Consider the following 23,005-nt stretch of genomic DNA (forward strand, 5'->3'; position numbering starts at 1 on the left):
TTACAGTGAAGCAGTCTGGGAGTGGTGTCCTCGCTGTCAGCGTTTACAGTGAAGCAGTCTGGGAGTGGTGTCCTCGCTGTCAGCGTTTACAGTGAAGCAGCCTGGGAGTGGTGTCCTCGCTGTCAGCGTTTACAGTGAAGCAGTCTGGGAATGGTGTCCTCGCTGTCAGCGTTTACAGTGAAGCAGTCTGGGAGTGGTGTCCTCGCTGTCAGCGTTTACAGTGAAGCAGTCTGGGAGTGGTGTCCTCGCTGTCAGCGTTTACAGTGAAGCAGTCTGGGAATGGTGTCCTCGCTGTCAGCGTTTACAGTGAAGCAGTCTGGGAGTGGTGTCCTCGCTGTCAGCATTACAGTGAAGCAGTCTGGGAATGGTGTCCTCGCAGTGAAGCAGTCTGGGAATGGTGTCCTCGTTGTGAAGCAGTCTGGGAGTGGTGTCCTCGTTGTGAAGCAGTCTGGGAGTGGTGTCCTTGCAGTCAGTTCTAGTTGAAAAAAGTTAACTGAGAAGTACCAGGGATAAGTAAAAATCAGGACCAGCGTAATAAAGTGAAAAGTAATTATAATAAGTGATGCAAGGATGAGTATTTCAAATTAGAATTCAACAAGGAGACTAAGTTAAGGTATGAGGAGAAACATATTAGACTAAATACCATTATGTTTAAGACTTGGCAGGTGAGCTCAGCGGGGTGGAATGAGTGGCCTGTCATATGTGGGAAGTAATGCACCATAACCAGCGTCCGAGATGACTACATGTGCACGAAGTGCTCCCAACTGCAGAAACGTGAGCTCTGTGTTTTGGAGCTCGGGCGTCAGCTGGAGACATTGTGGCACATCCGGGAGCCTGAAGGTTATATGGAGAGCACATTTAGAGAGGTGGTCATGTCACAGATCAAGTAACTGGAGGCAAGAAGGGTGGCCCACCAGTCAGGCCAAGAGAAGCGGGCAGCAGTATAACCACCATGCCACCCCTGTAGGTGTAGTACAAAAGGCATTCAATAAGATGCCACACAAATAGTTAATACACCAGGCAAAGACTCGTGGAGTTGAGGATAATACATTAGCATGGTAGAGGATTAGTTAACCGATAGGCAGCAAAGGTTATGGATTAATGGAACCCTTCACGTTGGCAAGCTAACTAGTGGAGTGCCACAAAGATCAGTGTAGGGGCCTCAGGTATTCGCAATCTACATAAATGATTCACACACAAGCTATGAGGCCAAAGGTGCAAAAAAAACCTAGATTGAGTGAAAAACAGAGTGGCAGATGGAGTATAATGTAGAGAAGTGTGAGGTTATTCAATTGAGTAGTAAGGATAGAAAAGTAGAATTTTCCTGAAAATGTGTGAAATTTGTAAATGTTGATGTTCAGAGGATCAAGGCAAAGACTCCCTGATTGGCCCATCAATTGGATTCTTAATCAGGGAGTTCATACTCCAATAAGTCAACCTATGGCTGAACTGACTGGAATATTACAGGCTGCAATAATGCTTGTCAAAGTAAGCCACAGCCAATAACTCGTATCAAATTATACTCTACACATAATCCATTTGAGGCTTGGCTATTAACTCTGGGGATAGTTTGTTTTTTCTCCACTCAGAATTAGTATCGCTCACATTGTTTATGCCGACGCCCACTACACTGCCTACATCAGTCACCCAGCCTCCAGCTATGGTTAAGCTGAACTAATACTATTCACAAGTGACTGACTTAAACCATACCCAAGCATCGGTTCAGGAAAGGCGGCACCCAAGATGCAGACTGCCCAACTCTTCATTTTAAAACTAAAATTCCATCCTCTATTTTAAACTGCAATGGCGTTGATCAGCTATATTCTATAATGACTGTGAATTAAAAGTCTATTGCTTAATTACTTATATTGGCTATTGCAAATGTTAATTTTAATTTTGGCTTTCATTTCTTTTTACCTTTAAATAATATTATCGATTGGCCTGATTGAAGTCATTATAGTTACCATGTAGGTATCGCAAGAAATTAGACAAATGGCATGTTTGGCCTTTATCGTGAAAGCATTGCAATTCAACAATAAGGAAGTCTTCTTGCAGTTGTACAGGATTTTGGTGAGATCTGGAGTGCTGTGTGCAGTTTTGGTCTCCATTTTAAGGAAGGATATGCCTGCATTGGTGGCTGTGCAGTGAAGTTCACTAGATTGGTTCTTGGGATGAGAGGATTGTCCTATGATGAGGGGCTGAGTTAAAACCTTTTGATCTGCAGGAACTATCCAGCATCTATAGAATTTTGGAAAAGGACCCCCAATGCATCCGTTATTTCTACCGCCACCTCTTTCAACACTCTGGGATGTAGATCATCAGGTCAAGGAAATTTATCAACTTTTTCAGTCCCATTAATTTCTCCAGCACTACATTTTTTTACTAATTTCTTTCAGTTCCTTTTTCCCACTAGCTCATTTGTTCTTATTTCTGGAGATTTTTTTGGCATCTTCCTCCATGAAGTCAGACACAAAATATTTGTTTAGCTTCTCTGCTATTTCCATATTCCTCATTATAAATTCTCCTGTCTCTGCCTGTTGTGGGCCCACATTTGGCTTTGCTAGTCTTTTCCTTTGTACATACCTATTGAGGCTTTTACAGTTTTTCTTTCTCGTTAGTTTATTTTATTCTATATATTTCTTTCAGTTTCTTGGTCCTCTTTTGCTGAATTCTAAAAAGCTTGCAATCCTCAGGCTTACTTTTTTTTTTGGACAACTTTATAAGCCTGTTCTTTGATCTAAGAAAATCTTTTAACTTCTCTTATTAGCCATGGTTGAGTCACTTTCCTGTTGGGTTTTTGTGCCTTCAAGGAATGTATATATTTGCTGTTGTAAACCATGTATTCTTTAAATGCTAGCCATTCCTAATCTATCACAGTCAAATTTCCCCTCACCTTCGTAGTTTCCTTTGATTATTTAAGACCCTAATTTCAGATTCAACTACATAACTCTCAAAACTTGATGAAACATTCCGTCGTATCGCATTCGCTCTTCTTAAAGGCTCCTTTACAAGATTCACAATTTGCCCCATTTCCATTTCACAGTGGGATTGTGAACTGTTGGAATTCTAAAGTTTAAAGTTTTGTTTATTAGTCACACGTAAGGCTTACATTAACACTGCAATGACGTTACTGTGAAATTCCCCTAGTCGCCACACTCCAGCACCTGTTCGGGTACACTGAGGGAGAATTTAGCATGGCCAATGCACCTAACCAGCACGTCTTTCAGACTGTGGGAGGAAACCGGAGCACCCGGAGGAAACCCACGCAGACACGGGGAGAGCGTGCAAACTCCACATAGACAGTGGCCCAAGCTGGGAATTGAACCCGGGTCCCTGGCACTGTGAGGCAGCAGTGCTAACCACTGGGCCACCGTGCCGCTGTTCTCTACCCCAAAGGTCTGTGGATGCTCCATCATTGAATATTAAGGTGGAAGTGGATGGATTTTTGGTCTTGCGGGGATATAGGAGAGAGTGGAAAAGTGACATTGAAGCTAAAGATCAACCATAATATTGAATGGTAGAGCAGACTTGATGGACCATTTTGTTGACTCCTAGAACATAGAATCCCGACAGTGCAGAAGGAGGCCATTTGACCCATCGAGTCTGCACTGACCACAATCCCACCTGGGCTCTATCCCCATAACCCCCCCTATTTATTTACCCTACTCACCCCCTGACACAAGGGGCAATTTATCATGGCCAATCAACCTAACCCGCACATCTTTGGACTGTGGGAGGAAGCTGGAGAACCTGGAGGAAACCCACGCAGGCACAGTGAAAACGTGCAAACTCCACACAGACAGTGACCCAAGCCAGGAATCGAACCTGGGTCCCTGGTACTGTGAGGCAGCAATGCTAACCACTGTGCTGCCCGATTTGTGTTCTTGTGTTTCTTACTCCCTCGGCACATTAGTTTTAAATTTCTGGTATTCCATGAAGTTTGTGGGTAACACACTCTTGAAGATCCACTTGACAGCGACATTTTTGTCTTTGATTATACATGATCAGGCTTGCAATTCCGTATCTTTGATCCAGCAGATGGCACGATTCTTTGTCACAGGAAGGAAGGCTTAACACTTGGGTTTAAAAAAAAATGCCTTCATTGTTTTTCTGATTGAAGGATCCTGGTCCCGTTGGCAATGGTAAAAATCAATCACGCACAAGATTCTTGCTGCTTCCACTTAAAACTCAAGTAACAGGTGGTTTAATTTACACATTTAATGGAACAGGCGTATACTGCTTTTAGTTTTCTGATAGCCTGGTGAGCTTTATGATGTGTGGATGAAACTGGGAATTTTAAGTATCTTGTATATTTCACTTCTTTAAAAGCTTGCGCTAGTTGTAATGGCTTTTGAAAATGTTAATTTTAATTTTGGCCTTCATTTCTTTTTACCTTTAATAAAATTATCGATTTTTGAATTGAAATGGATTGTCCCGTAATGTGCCACAAAATGATTAAATCAGGAACTCTGGAATTAATCCCATTTTTTTTTTAGGAAGCAATGGATATTTCACTCTTCACACACAATCACTGCATTCCCAAATATTCCTTGGTGAAAGGGACATCTTTGAATATTGAAGCAATCTTTCCTTAAATTCTATTAATTATTTTCAATACTGATGTACCATCTGACACAATATCTAAACTCTGAAAAAATATTACTTTGGGTTTTAGATTGCTTGTGTTTTATGAAGTTTTACACAGGCTTTCTTCCCTGAATCTCTCTCAAATGAAATCCTTATGGGGACACTGGTGCCAGTTACACAGTTTGAAATCGTTAGTTTCAACAAAAAACATTCTCTGAAAATAATACATTTTCCTTATAGTCACAGTGACTAGGGCCATGTGGCCTTCTGCTGCGCATATAAAATGCTCTTTAACTTGTTAACCTAGTTTTTAATCCCTTACCAGTTCTCTATATATAAAATGTTTGTGGAGGGTTTTTTTTTGAGGTTGAATGGCTCCAGATCAGCTCAGGCTGGACTGAAAGTTGTATTTCCTGTTAAAATGTATGGACACATTCCAGGAGGCAGGCATCTCTTCCCTGTTGGCAGCATCCCTGGAGTGATGGAGGCCTGAAATATTGGGGTCTCTGCATTGCCAATTAAATACCCTTTTTTAAATGTCTGTTTGCACAACGGAAAGCCGTATGGTCCAAGCCACAGTATTCTGGGGGAGGAAAGCAGAATTTGGTCAGTCAGAAATGTATTTTTCCTGCATAGAGAAACGTGGAAGGATACTGAATATAAAGAACTCCCCCTCAATTTTCCATATCCTTAGAGTTGAAACCTGCACACAATCTGATTTGCATTTGTAAGTTCTGTTTTGAATGGAGTTGTGTTGAGAAAGAGGCAAATAGGCATTATTTGTGACCTGACTCTAATGTAGCTCTTTCTCTAGAGCTGATCTAATTCTAATTATTAAATGCGGAATGCTTGGCATTTGTTGTTACCATGGCAATTACAGCTCTTGATATAGTTTGCAAATTAAGATGTGCACCATATGCCTACATAATATGCTGGCAGTTTGAAGATTGTATGCTCTTAATCTAAAAGAACATTTGCCAGAATTTAGTGTCTATAAATTTTAATGCTCGCTGCAATTTGTGGTATATGGAAGCACTAATGTTTACCAAATGGCTTCAGTCGGAATCACAATTTTCAAAGGAAAAGTGTGTATTTGTTTGGAAATTAGAAAAATGTAAAACTTGGATTTATTTGAAAGCAATTTTATTTCAGTTTTAAAATCTTTTATGTCAACTGTACCACAGAGCACTCTCCAGGGAGAGGGCAGCTGGTTTTATGTTCTACTCTTGTAGCAGTGTTGTTCCGTAATCACCTGCTCGGTGTGAATCTGAGCCTAGATTCTGTCGCCCCTGCTCCCCTCTGTCCGGCCAAATCTAGCTCTTAGAGCTTCACTTTCAGTAAAACTTAATGGAAATATCTTTAAGGTGCTTTTGAAAGTGTACTTCCCAAGAAATCAACACCCCACATTTGTCACCACATAGAATATTTACTTATTGAACGTGTCTTGATGGTTTAAAGAAAAAAGCGTGCCCCCACCCTCAAAAAAAAAATTTTCCTCTTGGCAGTTTAAATATTTGTACCAATATAATGTCAGCCATTTCTTTACAATATCTATGCAATGGATGTTGGGAAAGAAATCGTAGAATCCCTACAGTGCAGAAGGAGGCCATTCGGCCCATCGAGTCTGCACCAACTCACCAAAGGAGCATCCCACCTAGGCCCTTTCCCATAACTCCATATATTTACTCTTTTCTCCCTAAACTACACATCTTTGATTTGATTTATTATTGAGACATGTATTAGTATGCAGTCAAAAGTATTGCTCCTTGTGCGCTATACAAACAAAGCATACTGTTCATAGAGAAGGAAAGGAGAGAGTGAAGAATGTAGTGTTACAGTCATAGCTAGGGTGTAGGGAAAGATCAACCTAATGCGAGGCAGGTCCATTCAAAAGTCTGAATTAAAGCATTGTTAGAGAGTTTAAAAGAGTTAGAATGAAGTTTTAGGTATGCTGGGCACAGCTCGCAAGAAGTTGCCACATTCTGGCGCCATATTGGAATTGCTTTTATTAAATAGCATCTTGGGATACTAAGGGTAACTTACCATGGCCAATCCACTTAACCTGCACATCTTCGGACTGTGGGAGGAATCCGGAGCATCCAGACATGAGGAGGACGTGAAAACTCCACAGAGTCATCCAAGGCCGGATTTGAACCCGGGCCCTGGCGCTGCGAGGCTGCAGTGCTAACTAACCACTCTGCCACTGAAATGTAAGAATTCAAAATTAATAATGACCGTTTCAAAACTTTGTGGTCAGAGACCAGATTTGTTCTCTGAGTAACACTAACTAGCCATGCTCGACACTAGAGAAATCTAAAGCTTGCGGTTAGCGCCTTTCAAAAACTTCTCCAAGCATTTCATAAACCATGAATTATTTTGAAATGCATTGACTGTAGATAAATAGCAGCAGTCCACTAATAGTGATGAGATGAATGACCAGTTAATGTTTTGAGAGGAATGTTGCCCAGGATTTACTGAGAACTCTCACTGCTGCTCAAACAGTGACACAGGGCTTTAAGGTTCACCTTAAATAGGTAACTTGGATTCACCTGCCATCCTATGGACAGCAAATCTATTTCAAGGTTGTGCTCCCATGAGAAAAGAGCCTGAAGTTGAGCATCTTTAAACTTGTTGACATCTTATTTCTGATTGGTCAAATGGATCCTGACTTGCTTGAGAGTAAGTTTGCATTAGTTCAGTTTAAAACATTGGCAGCCAGCGGGAGAAAATTTCCAGCACATTCATGCATTTATGCAGTATGTTGCAAACCTGAACACGGATGGGACTGTTTGGAAACACAATTGAGGAACCTGGTGATGGATAAATCAAAAGCAAACTGATTTGGCAAGGAAATCTCCAGTTTCAGAGCATATGACAGGTGTCTACCTTACTGTCAGCCTACACCCTGTGTTCATGTCCAGTTTTGGTCTCCTGATTTGAGGAAGGATGTTGCGGCATTGGAGGCAGTTCCGAGGAGGTTCACCAGGTTGATTCCGGGGATGAAGGGGTTGACGTATGAGGAGAGATTAAACAGTTTGGGCTTATATTCGCTGGAGTTTAGAAGGATGAGAAGGGATCTGATTGAGGTATATAAAATCATAGTAAATGTAGACTAAATGTTTCCTCTTATGGGGCAAGTTAGAACAAGAGGTCACAGGTATAGCTTGCGAGGCGGTAGATTTAAAACTGAGATGAGGAGGAACTACTACTCGCAGAGGGTGGTGAATTTGTGGAACTCGCTGCCCCATAGCGCGGTCGAGTCTAAATCGTTGAATGGTTTCAAGAGGGAGATAGATATATTTCTAATAAAACAGGGGTATTGGGGAGCAGGTGGAGAGGTGGATTTGAGACCAGGGAGAGATCAGCAATGATCTGATTAAATGGCAAAGCAGGCTTGAAGGACTGAATTTGCCCAGTTCTGCTTTTCAAACAAATTTCAATATTTAAAATACCTTAAATGGTGATCTTTCAATGCAGTCTTGGTTCCTGAAACAGCTCTGGTTTCTTCACTTTATAGATAGCCAACAGTATTCCTGTTACCGTGGAATCTAATGTGTTAAGTTTACCAGAATTCCCAACTTATGTTTGTGTGCTTTTGCTTGCTGTGCAAACCTTTCAGTCACTGCAGTTGGTAACATCTGTGTTTAATATTTTGTGTTCTTTCTCTTCTTTATTGTATGACTATATAAATAAACAAGCTTTATGCCACGTAAATAGGGATGAAATCTGCCTGTTGTTTTAACAACACAACTTTTTAATCATTTGTGTTTTTAAATTGGTTGACAATAATTCTTAAGAAATAAAGTCTCATCGTAAATGTTTTAAATGAATAATTAAGTATTATCTGTAAATTGAAGATTTGCTGTCACAGAATTTTGGTGGGGGAAATATTAGTGTTGTAACTTTATATTTTGCTACGTTGTACAGTGATACATCTTCATCCTGTTAGTACTAATGCCTATATATACGTCTCTTTCTCAAAAATGAAACCACCTTCACATCTGAAGTTTCCAGGTTGAAAGACACGAGCCACTAAAGGTCAGATGTATCTTTAAGAAGTACGACAGTAGTTGGAAAGGCAAATAATAAAATGTTGGGACGTGCAACCAGGTCTGTGGAATATTTAAGTCCAAGAAAATGATGCCAGTATTTATTAAGTAGAACCACCCATGCATGGTGTGTTGTCAAGCCAGGCTTAAGGGAAGGCATTAGAACCATTTGGAGTACTGCAACAAAGCTGATTTTTTACTTGATTTTCAAGCTAGTTTGAGGACCAATGGTAATTAAATTCAAGAAAAAAGGCTAAGGGGCATGATTCAAATTGCTAAAATGAAGACTCTTAATAAACTAATTGTAGGTCGTGTACAGTGTAAAATTATAACAGAAGGTGCAAAAATAAGACCTTGAAACCATTTGCAAGGCTTATTGTAAGAAGTAATTTATAACTCCAATCATCGTAAAACAGTGTCTTCTGTCAGAAACCTGAAAATATTCACAATACCAGATTACTCGTATGGGCCAAATGAAGTTATAAACAGAAGTAAAACCATAGGTGGGATACTATATAATCAGAACATCACACGCATAAAACATTCATTTTCGGATGATTTTTGCTTGGCTGTATTTGCTTAAAATCCTCATTGTGATTTTGCCTCTGAATTGCTTATGTTTCAAAACATAAGGCATTAGACATTAAAAAATAATCAATTTGCCATGACCTTGTGGCAGATTCTTGGAAAGATTGTGCCAACTGCAAATTACTACTCTCTCAGCTCTATACATCTCCAAACAGCTTGAATAGCGACCAAGCATTGGTCAATTGTTGGGTATAAGGATATTTTCCCCTTGGAGGTTCAAACAATTTATTTAGGTAAGTCACTCTAACAGAATTCTTATACTATTATTACCCAATGGCATAATGGTTTGTATTAGTTGGTTGGACGGCTGATCTGTGATGGTGTGGCACCAAAAGCACAGGTTCAATTCCTGTACCGGCCATGGTTATTCATGAAGGCCTGCCATCTCAACCTTACTCCCTCACCTGAGGTGTGGTGATCCTCAGGTTAAAATTGCCACCATTCAACTCTCCCCCTCAAAGGGGAGAGCAGCCTATGGTCATCTGGAACTGAGAGACTTTACCTTACCTTTATCACTTAGAAGGACAAGGGCAGCAGATCCATGGAAATGCCATCACCTGCAAGTTCCTCGTCAAGCCACTAACCATCCTAACTTGGAATTATATTACTATTCCTTCACTGTCACTGGGTCAAAATCCTGGAACTCCCTCCCTAACAGCATTGTGGGTGTACTTACACCACATGGTGCAGCAGTTCAAGATAAACCTGTTGGACTTTAACCTGGTGTTGTGAGACTTCTTACTGTGCTCACCCCGGCACCTCCACATCGCAGTTCAAGAAGGCAGCTCACCACCACCCTCAAGGTCAACTAGGGAAAACAATAAAAATGCTGGCCCAGCTAGCGATGTCCATATCCCTTTGAAATAATTTTTTTTAAAAACTTGGCAATGGGGGGTTTGTAAATAATAAATCCATAGGTCGAATAATCCGTTTGTGCTGAATAAGGTGAGCTGTTTCTGTGCAATCATTTTAATTTTCAGGGAACCCCTTTGATCCATTCTGAATACCTGAGATAAACATAACCTAACAAGAAAGGGAATTGTATTTCTATCGCGTACGCATCCGAGAAAGCCAAATTAGAGGAACATTGCTCAATAAATGAGGAAGGAGTAAAATCCTTTCCTGTAAAGTGCATGTGTGAACTTTTTTATAAAACAAAAACAAACTCTCCTAAAGTGTGAAATTTCGATTTGTTTCAATCATCAAGCAGTCTGCTGGTAATCTGTCACTTCAGATTCCCAATCAGGAAGTGTTGGTTCGGGTGAATCATTGGGTCAATCTCAAGGTATTTCTATTAACGCGAGGAGGAAACTGGTCCTCGTTACAAATTATTGTGCAAAAGCACTTGTCGAGGTTTGATTCTGATCATGCCACTCCTGGGGTAGGCATTGGAGAGTTGTGCTTGCGCTTACAGGTGACACCGATCATCTTTCAGAGGTGTCCCAATGCAATTCTTAGTCAAACCTCCACCCGTCCCCATTTCTCCCAGCAGATAGCTATGAAACTAAACAGCCTGCTCTAAAACTTGTTTTATACAAGCAAACAACTGTGTATTGGTGGATTTGGTGGATAGTTCACAAGAGCCTTTGTAATGCCCCCTGTTTCTGATGGCTGTGCCTCTTTCTTTCTTAGGTCGCCCTGGAGTAATAAATATGATCCCCATCTGGAAGATGGTGCTATGCCATCAGCTCGCTTGCGGAAACTGGAAGTTGAAGCCAACAAAGCATTTGATCAGTATCGAGACCTGTAAGTCAGATACCTAGTTAGGTTATATAATGTTTTCTGCATTACTTTTAATCTGAATGTAACCAGTTACATTTTGTCCATTGCAATCTTCGTTTAAAATCTCATGGTGCTTTAATATCTCACCTTGGATGAGATTTGGCCTACCTATTTAATGTTGAATTTATCTTCAGATTAGTGCATAATAATCAGTGATGTTACCTTAAAATGATTACCTGGAATTAGGCTGACTTCAGATAGTCACTGCCTAATGATGGAATCTTTTTTAATGGTGTCTGGAACTCCCACTAAATTCTACAGTGAAATGCCAAGTTGCATGCACCTCTGACAAGTTGTGTCCCCATATGGTTCAAGTGAGTTCTTGATGCAAGTTGAACAGCGATCTTGCCTTCCTGTTTTTGCAAACCATATGTATAATGTTAGAAACTGTCCAAATGTTACTTCAGATGACTGACTAGGCTGGAATAGAAGGATGCCAATTATGATCTCAGCAGTGAAGCAAGGAACATGAAAATATGGTTTGTTTATTGTTTCACTCATCTGCTGGGAATTGGGTTAATCTCATCCTCCTTCATTTGTTTTGCAATGAAAGTTGAAATCGTGTTTTCTTTATTTGTTCCCAGACTATAGACCACTTTCGCCCCTTGAACCACTGCAATCCTTGTGGTGCTAGGACTCCCATAATATTGCTAGGTAGAGGATTGCAGAATTTTGATCCAGTGACAATGAAGAGCTAATGGTATACTTCCAACTAGAGATGGGATACAACTTAAGTCGGAGATGATAGCATTTCTGTAACATTGCTACTTTTTTTTCTTGGTGAGAGAAACTAAAGGACTCTGAAATGGCCTTGAAGGAAGACTGATGACTTTCTGCATTGTATCCATTGGGTAGTGTATTCTAAACCACAGTGCACTGGTGGTTAAGATATGCAGTTCATTGGGACAGGGGCTGTTGCCGTAGACTACTTTGTCTTGGGTAGTGTCAAGCTTCTTGGATGTTGTTGTGGGTGCATTCTTGCAGCTAACTGATGAATATCCCAATTACTCCTGACCTGAGATTTGTGAATGGTAGATGTCCTTTGAAGGATCAGCCATTCAATGAAAGTACCTAGCCTCTATCCTGCTCTTGTAACCAATATGTTGATGTGGCTGGTCCAGAGAAATTTCTGGTAAGTAATAACTCCCATGATGTTGATGGTGGGGGATTTTGTGATTATGCTGCCTTAGGGTTGCTGATGGGACCATTTCTCATTGAAGGCTGGTATTTATGGTAAAAATGTTAACCCATCACTGCAATCTGTCAAGATTCTGCTGTAGGCTTTCATGTACCACCACGTTATCAGAAGAGTTGTAACTGGAGCTGAGCACTGAATTATCAGCAAATAGCCCCACTTGTGAAAGACGGGGTCCTTTGATTTAAAATCTCATCCAAAAATCACCACCTCTGGACAATACAACGTTCTCTTAATGCTGGAGAGTAATGTGCTCATGTCCTGGCGTGGGGGCACGAATGTGCAACCTCCATATTCAGCTGTGTGCACTACGCAGTGAGTCAAGCTAACACACGCAATGTTTTCTGCAGTCACTCAATGTCCAGTTGCTAGCAAACTATCTTCAAACCAAACCAGCAATTGAAGTGTAGATTGCTACCCATGGGTATTTGATTCAAACCTAAACTGATTTGTCAGCAAAAGGGGTTGCAAAGTAAGTAAGAACAGACTTTGTGTCGTCTAAGATAAAGTTTGCATATTTTACAAGGAACATGACTTGTCTATAAAAACTGAAAATTGCTCTGCCTCGGGTAGATTTTTTTATATTTGAGCTAATTTTTTTTGGGAGAGGATTTCTGCAAAATCTGGCATTTGACAAAGCACCACCATTATATTATAGAATATTATACATTTAAGATGTGCTGTATCCTGCCAGTATTCTGCCTAGAGTTTAATGCATAACAGACTTTTTCATCTCTGTGATGCTGCATTAATTCCATGGCTTATTCACCAAGCAATGGCATAAAATGAAACATTATAAAAAAAACACTTAATTACTTAACAGCAGGCTAATTAGTTCATTAATTTTGGAATGGACTCATGCTGAAGTATCATCAACCAGACCACACCAGTCGTCACGTATGAAAATGCCAATATTTTCTAGCTGATATGCAGTAATGTTGGTGTGTATAAGAGAGACATATGTATGTATCTTTGTATTTTTAAGTCTCTTCTTGGGATGTGGGCATTGCTGGTGAGGCCAAAATTCATTGCCCACCTCTAGTTGCCCTTGAGAAGTTGGTTGTGAGCTGCCTCCTTGAAACACTGTAGTCTGTGTGGTGAGGGTGCTCCCACAGTGCTTTTGGTTGGGAGTTCCAGGATTTTGACCAAGCATCAATAAAGGGTACTAATGTGTAACCAAGTCATGATAGTGTGTGGCATGGAGGTGAACTTGGAGTTAGTTGTGTTCCCATGCATCTATGTGTATCTGTATGTGTGTATATAGTGCATTTTCACCCCAAACGCATGGTTCATTGCAAAGAACCCTTTGGCCAGATATGTTAAGGTGCATTCCATTGTCCCGAACAGATGACTTTCAGACAGGCTTTTTCAAAGTGGGGGTCGCGACCCAAAGATCACCCGACTTAGGTTCCAAGAACTGTAGACTACTCTAAATGCAGCCAAATCCCTCTGCCTCAATTTATATTCCCTTGGAACAGTAGTCTCCAACCATAAGAGGCAACAGTGACCAGGTCAGAGTGCCTGGCAAGTACGCTTGCACCAAGCTCCCTGTACAAATGTGCTTTTGGTGCAAATTCACTTTGGGGTGAGGTTCTTTTACTTGCAAGCAAGAGGACTGTGGACATGGATTGCTTTGTTACAAGCGATGGCCAGAGACATTAATAGGCAATGTCCCTACTGGTTGGGATCTCTCATCAGAATCTGCTAGAGAGAGCTGCTCTGGAGAGTATACAGCAGAACATAGCTGTGCTACTGTTAGCTCTGCACAGGGTACCGGGGCCTCCAGTGAACAACCTATGAAGAAGAAACTAAAATTGGGAACAAAGCAGTAAAAAGATGATTTCTTGACGTATGGTTTTGTCAACTGTGCCAGTGCAAATCAGGATGCAAAGCCCGTGTGTATTATCTGCAGGGAAATGCTGGTGAATGAGTGAACACGGCATGAGTCCTGAAGCTTGGCCAGTTGGCAAAAGTGGGTCCTGGGGGGAAACAGTTTGAAAAACACTACCTTAGAGTCAAAGCATTTGAAATGCATTGTGTTTATCAGTGGCCCATGGGTGATGCTAAGTTTTTTAACCTCTTTTATAGATTGAGCTGATCAGTTCCAGACTTTCACATTGCTCAGCAGAGCCCTGTTTTCCGTGGCTACTCAGCGCAGTCTTGTTCTGTATTATGAGATATAGAAGTACCAGTAACTTCTTTTCAAGAACTAGCTCGGTTTTTTCTGTGCAAAGGCAGAAGCCATGCATTTCTGTGTTCATGTTAAGAAATTCACAAATTAATTTTTTTTTAAATCACTCTTGCCATTTGTTTTGTTTAATTTAATTTAACTTTTGCAAGAGCCACATTGATCTGTTGCTATTGTTGGTCCCCATTGTTATTCAGAACCTGCTGTCCACTTCCACCATCATTTTGATGCACATTAGTTTAACATTCTGAAATTGCCATCGCTTCTCATTTAATGGTCTATTATATTGGATGCTTTGTAGTAATCTCATCTATCCAAAACGCATTACTTATCAGTAATTGTGCATAATTCAAGTTAGAACTGTGAATATTCCCAATAATGTGTTAATTTTTTGCATTTTACAATGGATGATCTCTTTTGGATTAGTGTACTCCCGCTGACAGAGTTTACATTTCCTATAAACTAGAACTAGTGTGTTTTTTGAACCATGAACCCCAGCCACTTACTGGAATATACCACATCTTTCCTACACGTGGTGCAGAATATGTGCTCAATCTGTCTGCAAATCTGTATACAAAGTAACATACATTTGTGTAACGTTAGGCAGGGAAATGCAATGTACTCAGTACAAATAGTATGCTCGGTGCTCATACTAATTACAAACTTTTCTGTTCTCTTCAAAATGTCAAACTAGCACAGATGTTTGTACTGCACTAACTCAACATTAAATTGACCCTTGAAAAGTAGTCAGTCCTCTGATTAGGTTCATACCCCCGGGTAGCCTCTGATTGGGTGGCACAGTGGTTAGCACTGCTGCCTCACAGCGCCAGGGACCCGGGTTCGATTCGGGCCTCGGGTCACTGTCTGTGTGGAGTTTGCACATTCTCACCGTGTCTGCGTGGGTTTCCTCCGGGTGATCCGGTTTCCTCCCACAGCCCAAAGATGTGTGGGTTAGGTTAATTGGCCATGCTAAATTGTCCCCGAGTGTCAGGGGATTAGCAGGGTTACGGGAATAGGGCCTGGGTGGGATTGTGCTCGGTGCAGACTCTATGGGCCAAATGGCCTCTTTCTGCACTGTAGTGATTCTATGACAGCCTTCTGGTTGCATGATCACCAAGATATATTTCTAAATGTCTTTAAAAATCTCCTAGAAAAATGGAAACTAAAAGCTAGTATGCCTCAACCTTTGGTGGTGGGATATTCATAGGACCCTCCTTAAAGCATCTACTTAAGTACAAATCTAATCAGCCCGATAGGATGCATATAATGGAATGGAATGGCTCGATCCATTGAGCACTTCTTCCAAATGTTTGGAATGATCTGTGAGACCGATCCCTATCCAAGAGCAAAGGCCATCTCATAATTACAGGCATGATCCAATTGATGCCTGTTGGACCACTGTGAACTTAGGCAAAGGCATCCATGTGCTAGTGCCTTTAGAATGGCCTTTTTTGTTATCTGTAACTCTAAAAAAAGATGGCAGTACCTGATTTTCTTCTTGACCATAACAGTAACCCAAAAAAGAGATTCACCAAATAATTCATAAGAGACAAAATTATTGTTGTCACTTTCCATATCATTTCAAAAAACAAATTTGAAAACTTGTTTCTATTTGGCATTTTCATTCAAACAAGTATTGGCAATTATCTGTGTTTCAAAGGTGATGTGTGCCACTTGAAACATAACAGAGCAGCTGATAAAGAAATACAATGTTATGTAAGACATATTAGCATTTACTTGTTTTATTTCAGAAATGTTATTGAATTTCTAAAATTGCCAGTGAAGACTATGAAAATTTAAAAAAGTTTTCCCCTGGGAGCGACGGTCATTGGATTGTGGGGAATGATATAACGTCGAAGCCTTCTGCTTACATTGGGTTTCTTTTGTGTATGAAGCTTGGGCTTAGAAAAATGTATCCAGAATTTAACAGTGTGTTCTTGAGGCAGCCCTATTCTATTAACTTGCATTTCCCTGTGACTGACAGATATTTTGAAGGAGGGGTTTCTTCTGTCTACCTCTGGGACTTAGACCACGGTTTTGCTGGTGTGATACTCATCAAGAAAGCTGGTGATGGATCAAAAAAGATCAAAGGCTGCTGGGACTCCATACACGTGGTGGAAGTTCAGGTAACGTCCTTGAGGAAAATTGGTAGATGCTGGGTAGGGGTAGCTAAATTTTCAAATAAAAATAATTCTTGGGATGAACATCCCTGGCAAGACCAGCATTCGTTATTCATTTGCAGTTGCCCTTGAGCAGGTGGTGGTGAATTGCTTGCAACTGCGTGGAACCACATATAGGCCAGACTGGATAATGGTGGCAGATTTCTTACCCTGAAGGAATGAACCAGGTGGATTTTTACAACAATCTGGTAGATTCGTGACCATTTCATTCCAGATTTTTTTTAGTAACTGAATTTAAATCCCTCCAGCTGCTGAGGTGGGATTTGATCTCGTGTCCTCAGATCATCAACTCAGGCCTCTGGTTTACTAGTCCAGTAGCAATACCACTATGCTACAGTCCCCCTTGAAGATAACTCATTGTATTCTGAGAACTCGAGAATTGCTATGCGCTTCAAAGATTTGATTTTAAAGTTGTGTTGACCGGTGCGTAGCTTGCTATTTAAATCTAACCTCTTGCCATGATGTAGTTTCACATCGCATAGCATGGTGCAATAGTCTTACCATTTACACATTGTCATGTAAAGTGGGTGAACCAACTCATCTCATGACCTGATAGCGATCTTTATTGCCCATCACTAATTGCCCTTGTGGGAGCATATAAGAGTTGAGCATATTGCTGCTGTTGTGGAATCACATGTAGGCCAGACCAGGTAAGAATGGCAGATTTCCTTCCCTAAAGGACATTAGTGAGCTGAATGAGTTTTTATGACAATCGCCAATGGTTTAAACTTTAACTCAATTCAAATTTCACCATCTGGGAATTCAAGCCATGATCCTGAGTTTCGGGAATTCTAGTCCAGTGACAATACTACAATACCACTGCCTCCCCAATATAATAGTTATTATTTTATAATATTAATATATGTTATATTATAAATGTGACCATGGCTCCCTATGACTAGGACACAGTTTTTCCTATTTACATATCAAGACCCTAGAGTTAAAGAATCATAGAACAGAATCATAGAATTGCTACAGTGCAGGAGGAGGCCATTTGGCCTATCAAGTCTATACCGATTCTCCAACGGAGCATCTTATCCAGGTCCACCCCCGCCCTATCCCAGTAACCCCATGCGTTTACCCTGCTAATTCCGCTAACCTACACATCTTGGGACACTATTTAACATGGCCAATCCACCTAATCTGTACATCTTTGGACAGTGGGAGGAAACCCATACAGACACTGGGAGAATGTGCAAACTCCACACAGACAGTTACCCAAGGCTAGAATCGAACCTGGGTCCCTGGCACTGAAGCAGCTGTGGTAGCCACTGTGCTGCCCCCAAAAAAACAATATTCTGTTCCTTTTCATCATTTTTGTACCTATCCACTAGCTTTTCTGATTTCTGATACACTGACTCCTACATCTTCTGCTTCTCCTCAGTTCCTAATATCTCACCAATTACTCTAACTCGTCTGTCTTCGATCCAAAATAGACGGATTAATGCTTCCCCATGTTGAACTCTATTTGCCCAATCACTTTGTAAAATCCTGCCCCCACCTACATAATGTCATCTTTATCTGGTCTGGCCTATATGTGATTCCACATCTGCAGCAATATGCATGACTCTTATATGCTCACTCAAGGGCAATTAGGGATGGGCAATAAAGATCTACTATCAGGCCATGAGATGAGTTGGTTCACCCACTTTACATGGCAATGTGTAAATGGTAAGAATATTGCACCATGCTATTAGTGGGACACGAGCAATGTGAAACTATATCATGGTACAGAGGTTAGATTTAGATAGGGCGGCACGGTAGCACAGTGGTTAGCACTGCTGCTTCACAGCTCCAGGGTCCCAGGTTCGATTCCCGGCTCGGGTCACTGTCTGTGTGGAGTTTGCACATTCTCCTCGTGTCTGCGTGGGTTTCTTCCGGGTGCTCCGGTTTCCTCCCACAGTCCAAAGATGTGCGGGTTAGGTTGATTGGCCAGGTTAAAAATTGCCCCATAGAGTCCTGAGATGCGTAGGTTAGAGGGATTAGCAGGTAAATATGTGGGGGTAGGGCCTGGGTGGGATTGTGGTCGGTGCAGACTCGATGGGCCGAATGACCTCCTTCTGCACTGTAGGGTTTCTATGATTTCTATGATAACTTATTGTCATTTGCAAACTTGAATGTCCAATGCCCCCTTCATCCAAGCCAATTAAGGTATACATTTTTTCATAATCCAAGTGCAAACACTTCTGTCAGTGAAGTACAGCATTTTTGTAGTCTTAGCATAATTATCAACTGCAATGCACTCCTGTTTTATCAGGCTTGTGATAATAGATCTATAGACGTTTGCAACTCAGAAGGAGGCCATTTGACCACTTCCATTGGAGCCAGCTCTTTGTTTGAAAAATCCAAAAATAATCCCACTGCCCTGCTCTCTGCCATTACCTGTATTTTCCTCTGTTTCAAATGCTTACCCATTCTTCTCTTATGCAGTTGTCTGCATCTCAATTACTCCCTGGAGCCAAACATTCTACATTCAAACAACCCTCCAGAAAAAAAGTGCTGTTTGTATATGAAAAAAGTTGTTGGATTTGTGATGGCTAATTCTCATCTACCTCTATCTTCAGGAGAAATCAAGTGGACGTACTGCTCACTACAAGCTGACCTCCACAGTTATGCTCTGGCTACAGACAAACAAGGCTGGCTCTGGCACAATGAACCTCGGTGGCAGTCTGACCAGACAGGTACGAAATTGTAGTATGTTTCTGCCTCAGAGGTTAATGCTTTTCAAGATCGAGATTTTCCCCTCCCTTCTCCACAGATAAAAGTTACTCTAACCTTTTATTAAGGGGGGTTGGTCAACTGAAATAAGATACAGGAGCCTCTAGCTGCCTTGTATATTCTGACAGAAAATTATCAATGCAGAACAATTCTGTATGTTAGTTGTTTTGGGGAAGAATTGCTCAGGCAGGTGAGAGTTAAAGTGGGGGTGGGGGGGGGGCAGATTTTTTTTAAAAATGCAAATTATATGTTGTTCTGTTCAGTTAGCTGTGACTTCAGGGACTGTTTAAGTGGTTGCTTTATGTCCCCTGTCTACCATTGACAGTATGCTTATTGGGAGAGATGTTTGGCACCTAATGTACCTCCAGAGACTGGCTGAAGGAATAACATCTGTTAGCTTTACGATTGCACACATTCTAATATGCCCATAAATGGAATGGAAACAGTTCAGCCAAAGTTGCATCTTTTGGGCTGAATACTGCATCATGTGGTGTTAACACATACTGATATCGGCAGACCGATGTAGATAAACATATACTTATACAGGCACACTATTTCACTGATCACTATGTTCAGCGATTGTAGTTGGACCCCACCTCACTGATTTGAAGTTACTTAACTATTTTTAGTGAGTTTTGAGTAGATTTGCTATTAAATTATGTTGGCTCATGCGTGAGCAATAATGTCTCTTGTGTAGATGCACATTAAATTGGTTTGAAAAGCATGCCTGTAGGTACTGTATAGTCTGAAATTTACTTTGACAATTTTCAAACACTTTTTTCAATTATAGAATCAATTTTTTTAACTATGCATGAGAAATGTAATCTCGAAACAATTGGTGTTTGCATTAGTATCCGCAATTACTAATGGCAGGGAATTGGAATTTGTACATACCACGCAGCATATAAGGGTTATAATCAGGGAATCCGAGCCAAATTTGTGACTCTGAGACTTCAAATAGAGTGAATAAACTTTGTAGAATTATGATTGTAGTTAATGGCAGCTTTATTATTGAAATTGAATGATTGATTGTCCATTACTGCAAATAGTCACTTGTGTTGACTTTTCATACCCATGCATTCAGCCATTTCCACCTTGTGCCTCCTTTCAAATCCACCTTGAGAATGGCGGTGGAGAATTGTGCAAGGAGGTAGGTAATGGAATGCAGCATATCCAAATACTACACTATAATGGGTTTACCATGCTGCCATAGAATGGTTCTGGTGAGTGCAGGCCTATGCACTTACAACAAGGTCCTAACTTTCTGTGCTATTGGGGAAAGTATTGAGGAGAAAGCAGTGCTTATTTGGAAGAAGTGGACCTGCAAGGCATCACTTCAGGCTGCTCTTGTGGACCTTCTAGTGGCTGGCTAAGTGGCAAAGACCAGAAATGCAAAGGCGGGATGAAAAGAAAAATGTTAATGCTGATATGTATATTGTGCTATGTTCTCGTACACCTTTCAGTTTACACTCGAGTCAGATCATAATAAACATATTTTATGGGATAAACCTAACAAACAGTTGGATACAGGAATTCATTCAGTGCAGAAACTGGAATCCTTTGCCATTTATCCCTGTACAGCAATTAAGCCTGTATGCTTATTCCAGTCTTTGAAAGAGCTAGTCAGTTAATTCGACTCCCCAATGATTTCCCCCATTGCCCTGCACTATTTTCCTATTCAGGGTATAATATCCCTGTTGAAAGTTTTACAGTGCATTCCAAATCATACTCACTGGGGAAAAGAAAACTATTTTTCTTCACCCCCCCACCCCTCCCCAGTTCTTATTCCAATCATAAATTTGTCTCCTTTTGTTACTGACCTTCTTGCCAGCAGAAGCATTTTCTCCTTATCTATTCTATCAAGGGCCTTCATAAATTTTTTGAACACCTCTATTAAATCTCCCCTTTGCCTTCTCTGCTCTGAGGAGAATGGTCCCAGCTAATATCATCTCCCACATAGCTGAAGTGTTTTAGCTCTGGGACTGTTCAGTAAATCTTTTTGACATCCTTGCAAAAGTATGCTGCCCAGGATTGGGCACAATACTCCCGACTGTGGTCAGACCAGTAATTTTATGAAGGTTTGACAAAACTTTCTTGTTTTTCTATTGTATTTACAAAGCTGAATGTTTTATTTTTAATAGCCTCATCAACTTCCACCTTCAAAGGTTTGTTCCTCTACCTCTTGAAAATATTTTTTGCTTTTTTGATGCAAACATTTTTTGCAGTTTATTGTGTTACATTTGAGGTGTTCATTCCAATTGCATATAACTGTTAGTAATCGCTGTAATTTGTAGGTGTCCCACAGTTTTTAAGCTTGTTATCTATGCCTTCATACTGGATTCATCCAGTATGAAAAATCTGGATGAAAGTGAATCTTCAGTAGAGCTACTCTATTGGAAGGTTTTTATTGTGGAGTCTGAAAAGTAAAACATGAATCTTTAAACATTTTCTCAAATTCTTCCCAAAAGGTTGAATGTGTACCATCCAGATTTTGGTAATCTCAGCAATTTCATGATGCAGAGTGGGTTAAATTGCAAAATGGCTGCCTCCAGCCACATAGTTTAAGTAACAAGGGACTGCTCGATTATTATGTTTCCAGTTTGTCAGTAATGGTAGACATTAAATGTTGAGTGTCGTCAAGTAGGATGCAATGGAATGTGATACTGCATGAAGGCAAGATCGAGCACCAAACATTTACGGACGTAATGCAGTTTAAAAAGGAGTTTTTTAAAATTAATTTGGGGGATATGGGCGTCACTGGCTGGCCAGCATTTATTGCCCATCCCTAGTTGCCCAAGAGCTGTTGAGAGTCAACCACATTACTGTGGCTCTGGAGTCGCATGTAGGCCAGACCGGGTACGGATGGCAGATTTCTTTCCCTAAAGGGCATTAGTGAACCAGTTTGGTTTTTCTGACAATTGACAATGGTTTCATTGGTCATCAGATTTTTAATTCCAGATTTCTTTCATTGAATTCAAATTCCACCATCTGCTGTGGCGGGATTCGAACCTGGTCCCCAGAACATTTGCTGAATTATTGGATTAATAGTCTAGTGATAATACCATCTAGGCTATCATCTCCCCTGTTAGTGCAATCTTATTGAGGGACATTTGGGAAGCAAAGTGCAGCCCTGGAAGTGCTTTGAAAGTTTAACTCATAAGATTTACAATAAAACTATGGTTTATTGAATGGTTGGCTGCATTTTGGAAGAAAATAGATGATGTATATCCAGTATAGTTAAATGGTTTACATGAACAGTTGAGTTTACTTTTGATAGTTTATAATGCATCTTGACTGGAATTAGAGAGAACAGAAAGGTAATTACTGTCCATTTTATTGGAAAATGGGTTTTTAATAGTCAAAAGTTCCATCTTAAAATATGTATAAGCATCCATACTTTCTGTTTAACACCTAGAAAATAACATCTCAAGTATAAACTACATGAAACGATTTTGAATCCTGAAGAGTTAAATTATAAAGTTTTTAAAATGTCAGTGAAACCCTGTGTGGTGTAAATATTTGATAGAAATGAAGCATAAACACTTACATTTCTCAAAGAATAAAGCCAAGAATCATAATTACTGCTGAGCTGTGGATCTTGCCAACAAAAACACTTCAGGGAAAATGGATGTTTTTGTGCTGCTTGCTGTCAACTGTGCAAAGATTAACTTTAACATATTGTTCATTTATCACCTTAACTTCTGCTTTCAATTCACTG

At 40.5% G+C, this 23,005-nt stretch overlaps 1 protein-coding gene across 2 annotated transcripts in view; it reads left to right on the forward strand.

The window, feature by feature from the left end:
* Positions 1-23,005, forward strand: part of capzb (capping actin protein of muscle Z-line subunit beta) — a 110,261-nt gene that overhangs the window by 65,192 nt on the left and 22,064 nt on the right. For both annotated transcript variants that reach the window (XM_078238935.1, XM_078238936.1), the window contains exons 4-6: positions 10,857-10,970; positions 16,374-16,515; positions 19,134-19,250. In XM_078238935.1, coding sequence (XP_078095061.1) covers positions 10,857-10,970; positions 16,374-16,515; positions 19,134-19,250 — 373 coding nt within the window. The remainder of the gene's footprint in view (positions 1-10,856; positions 10,971-16,373; positions 16,516-19,133; positions 19,251-23,005) is intronic.

This window comes from Mustelus asterias, chromosome 22 (genome assembly GCF_964213995.1).
Source record: "Mustelus asterias chromosome 22, sMusAst1.hap1.1, whole genome shotgun sequence".
Taxonomy (NCBI): Eukaryota; Metazoa; Chordata; class Chondrichthyes; order Carcharhiniformes; family Triakidae; genus Mustelus; species Mustelus asterias.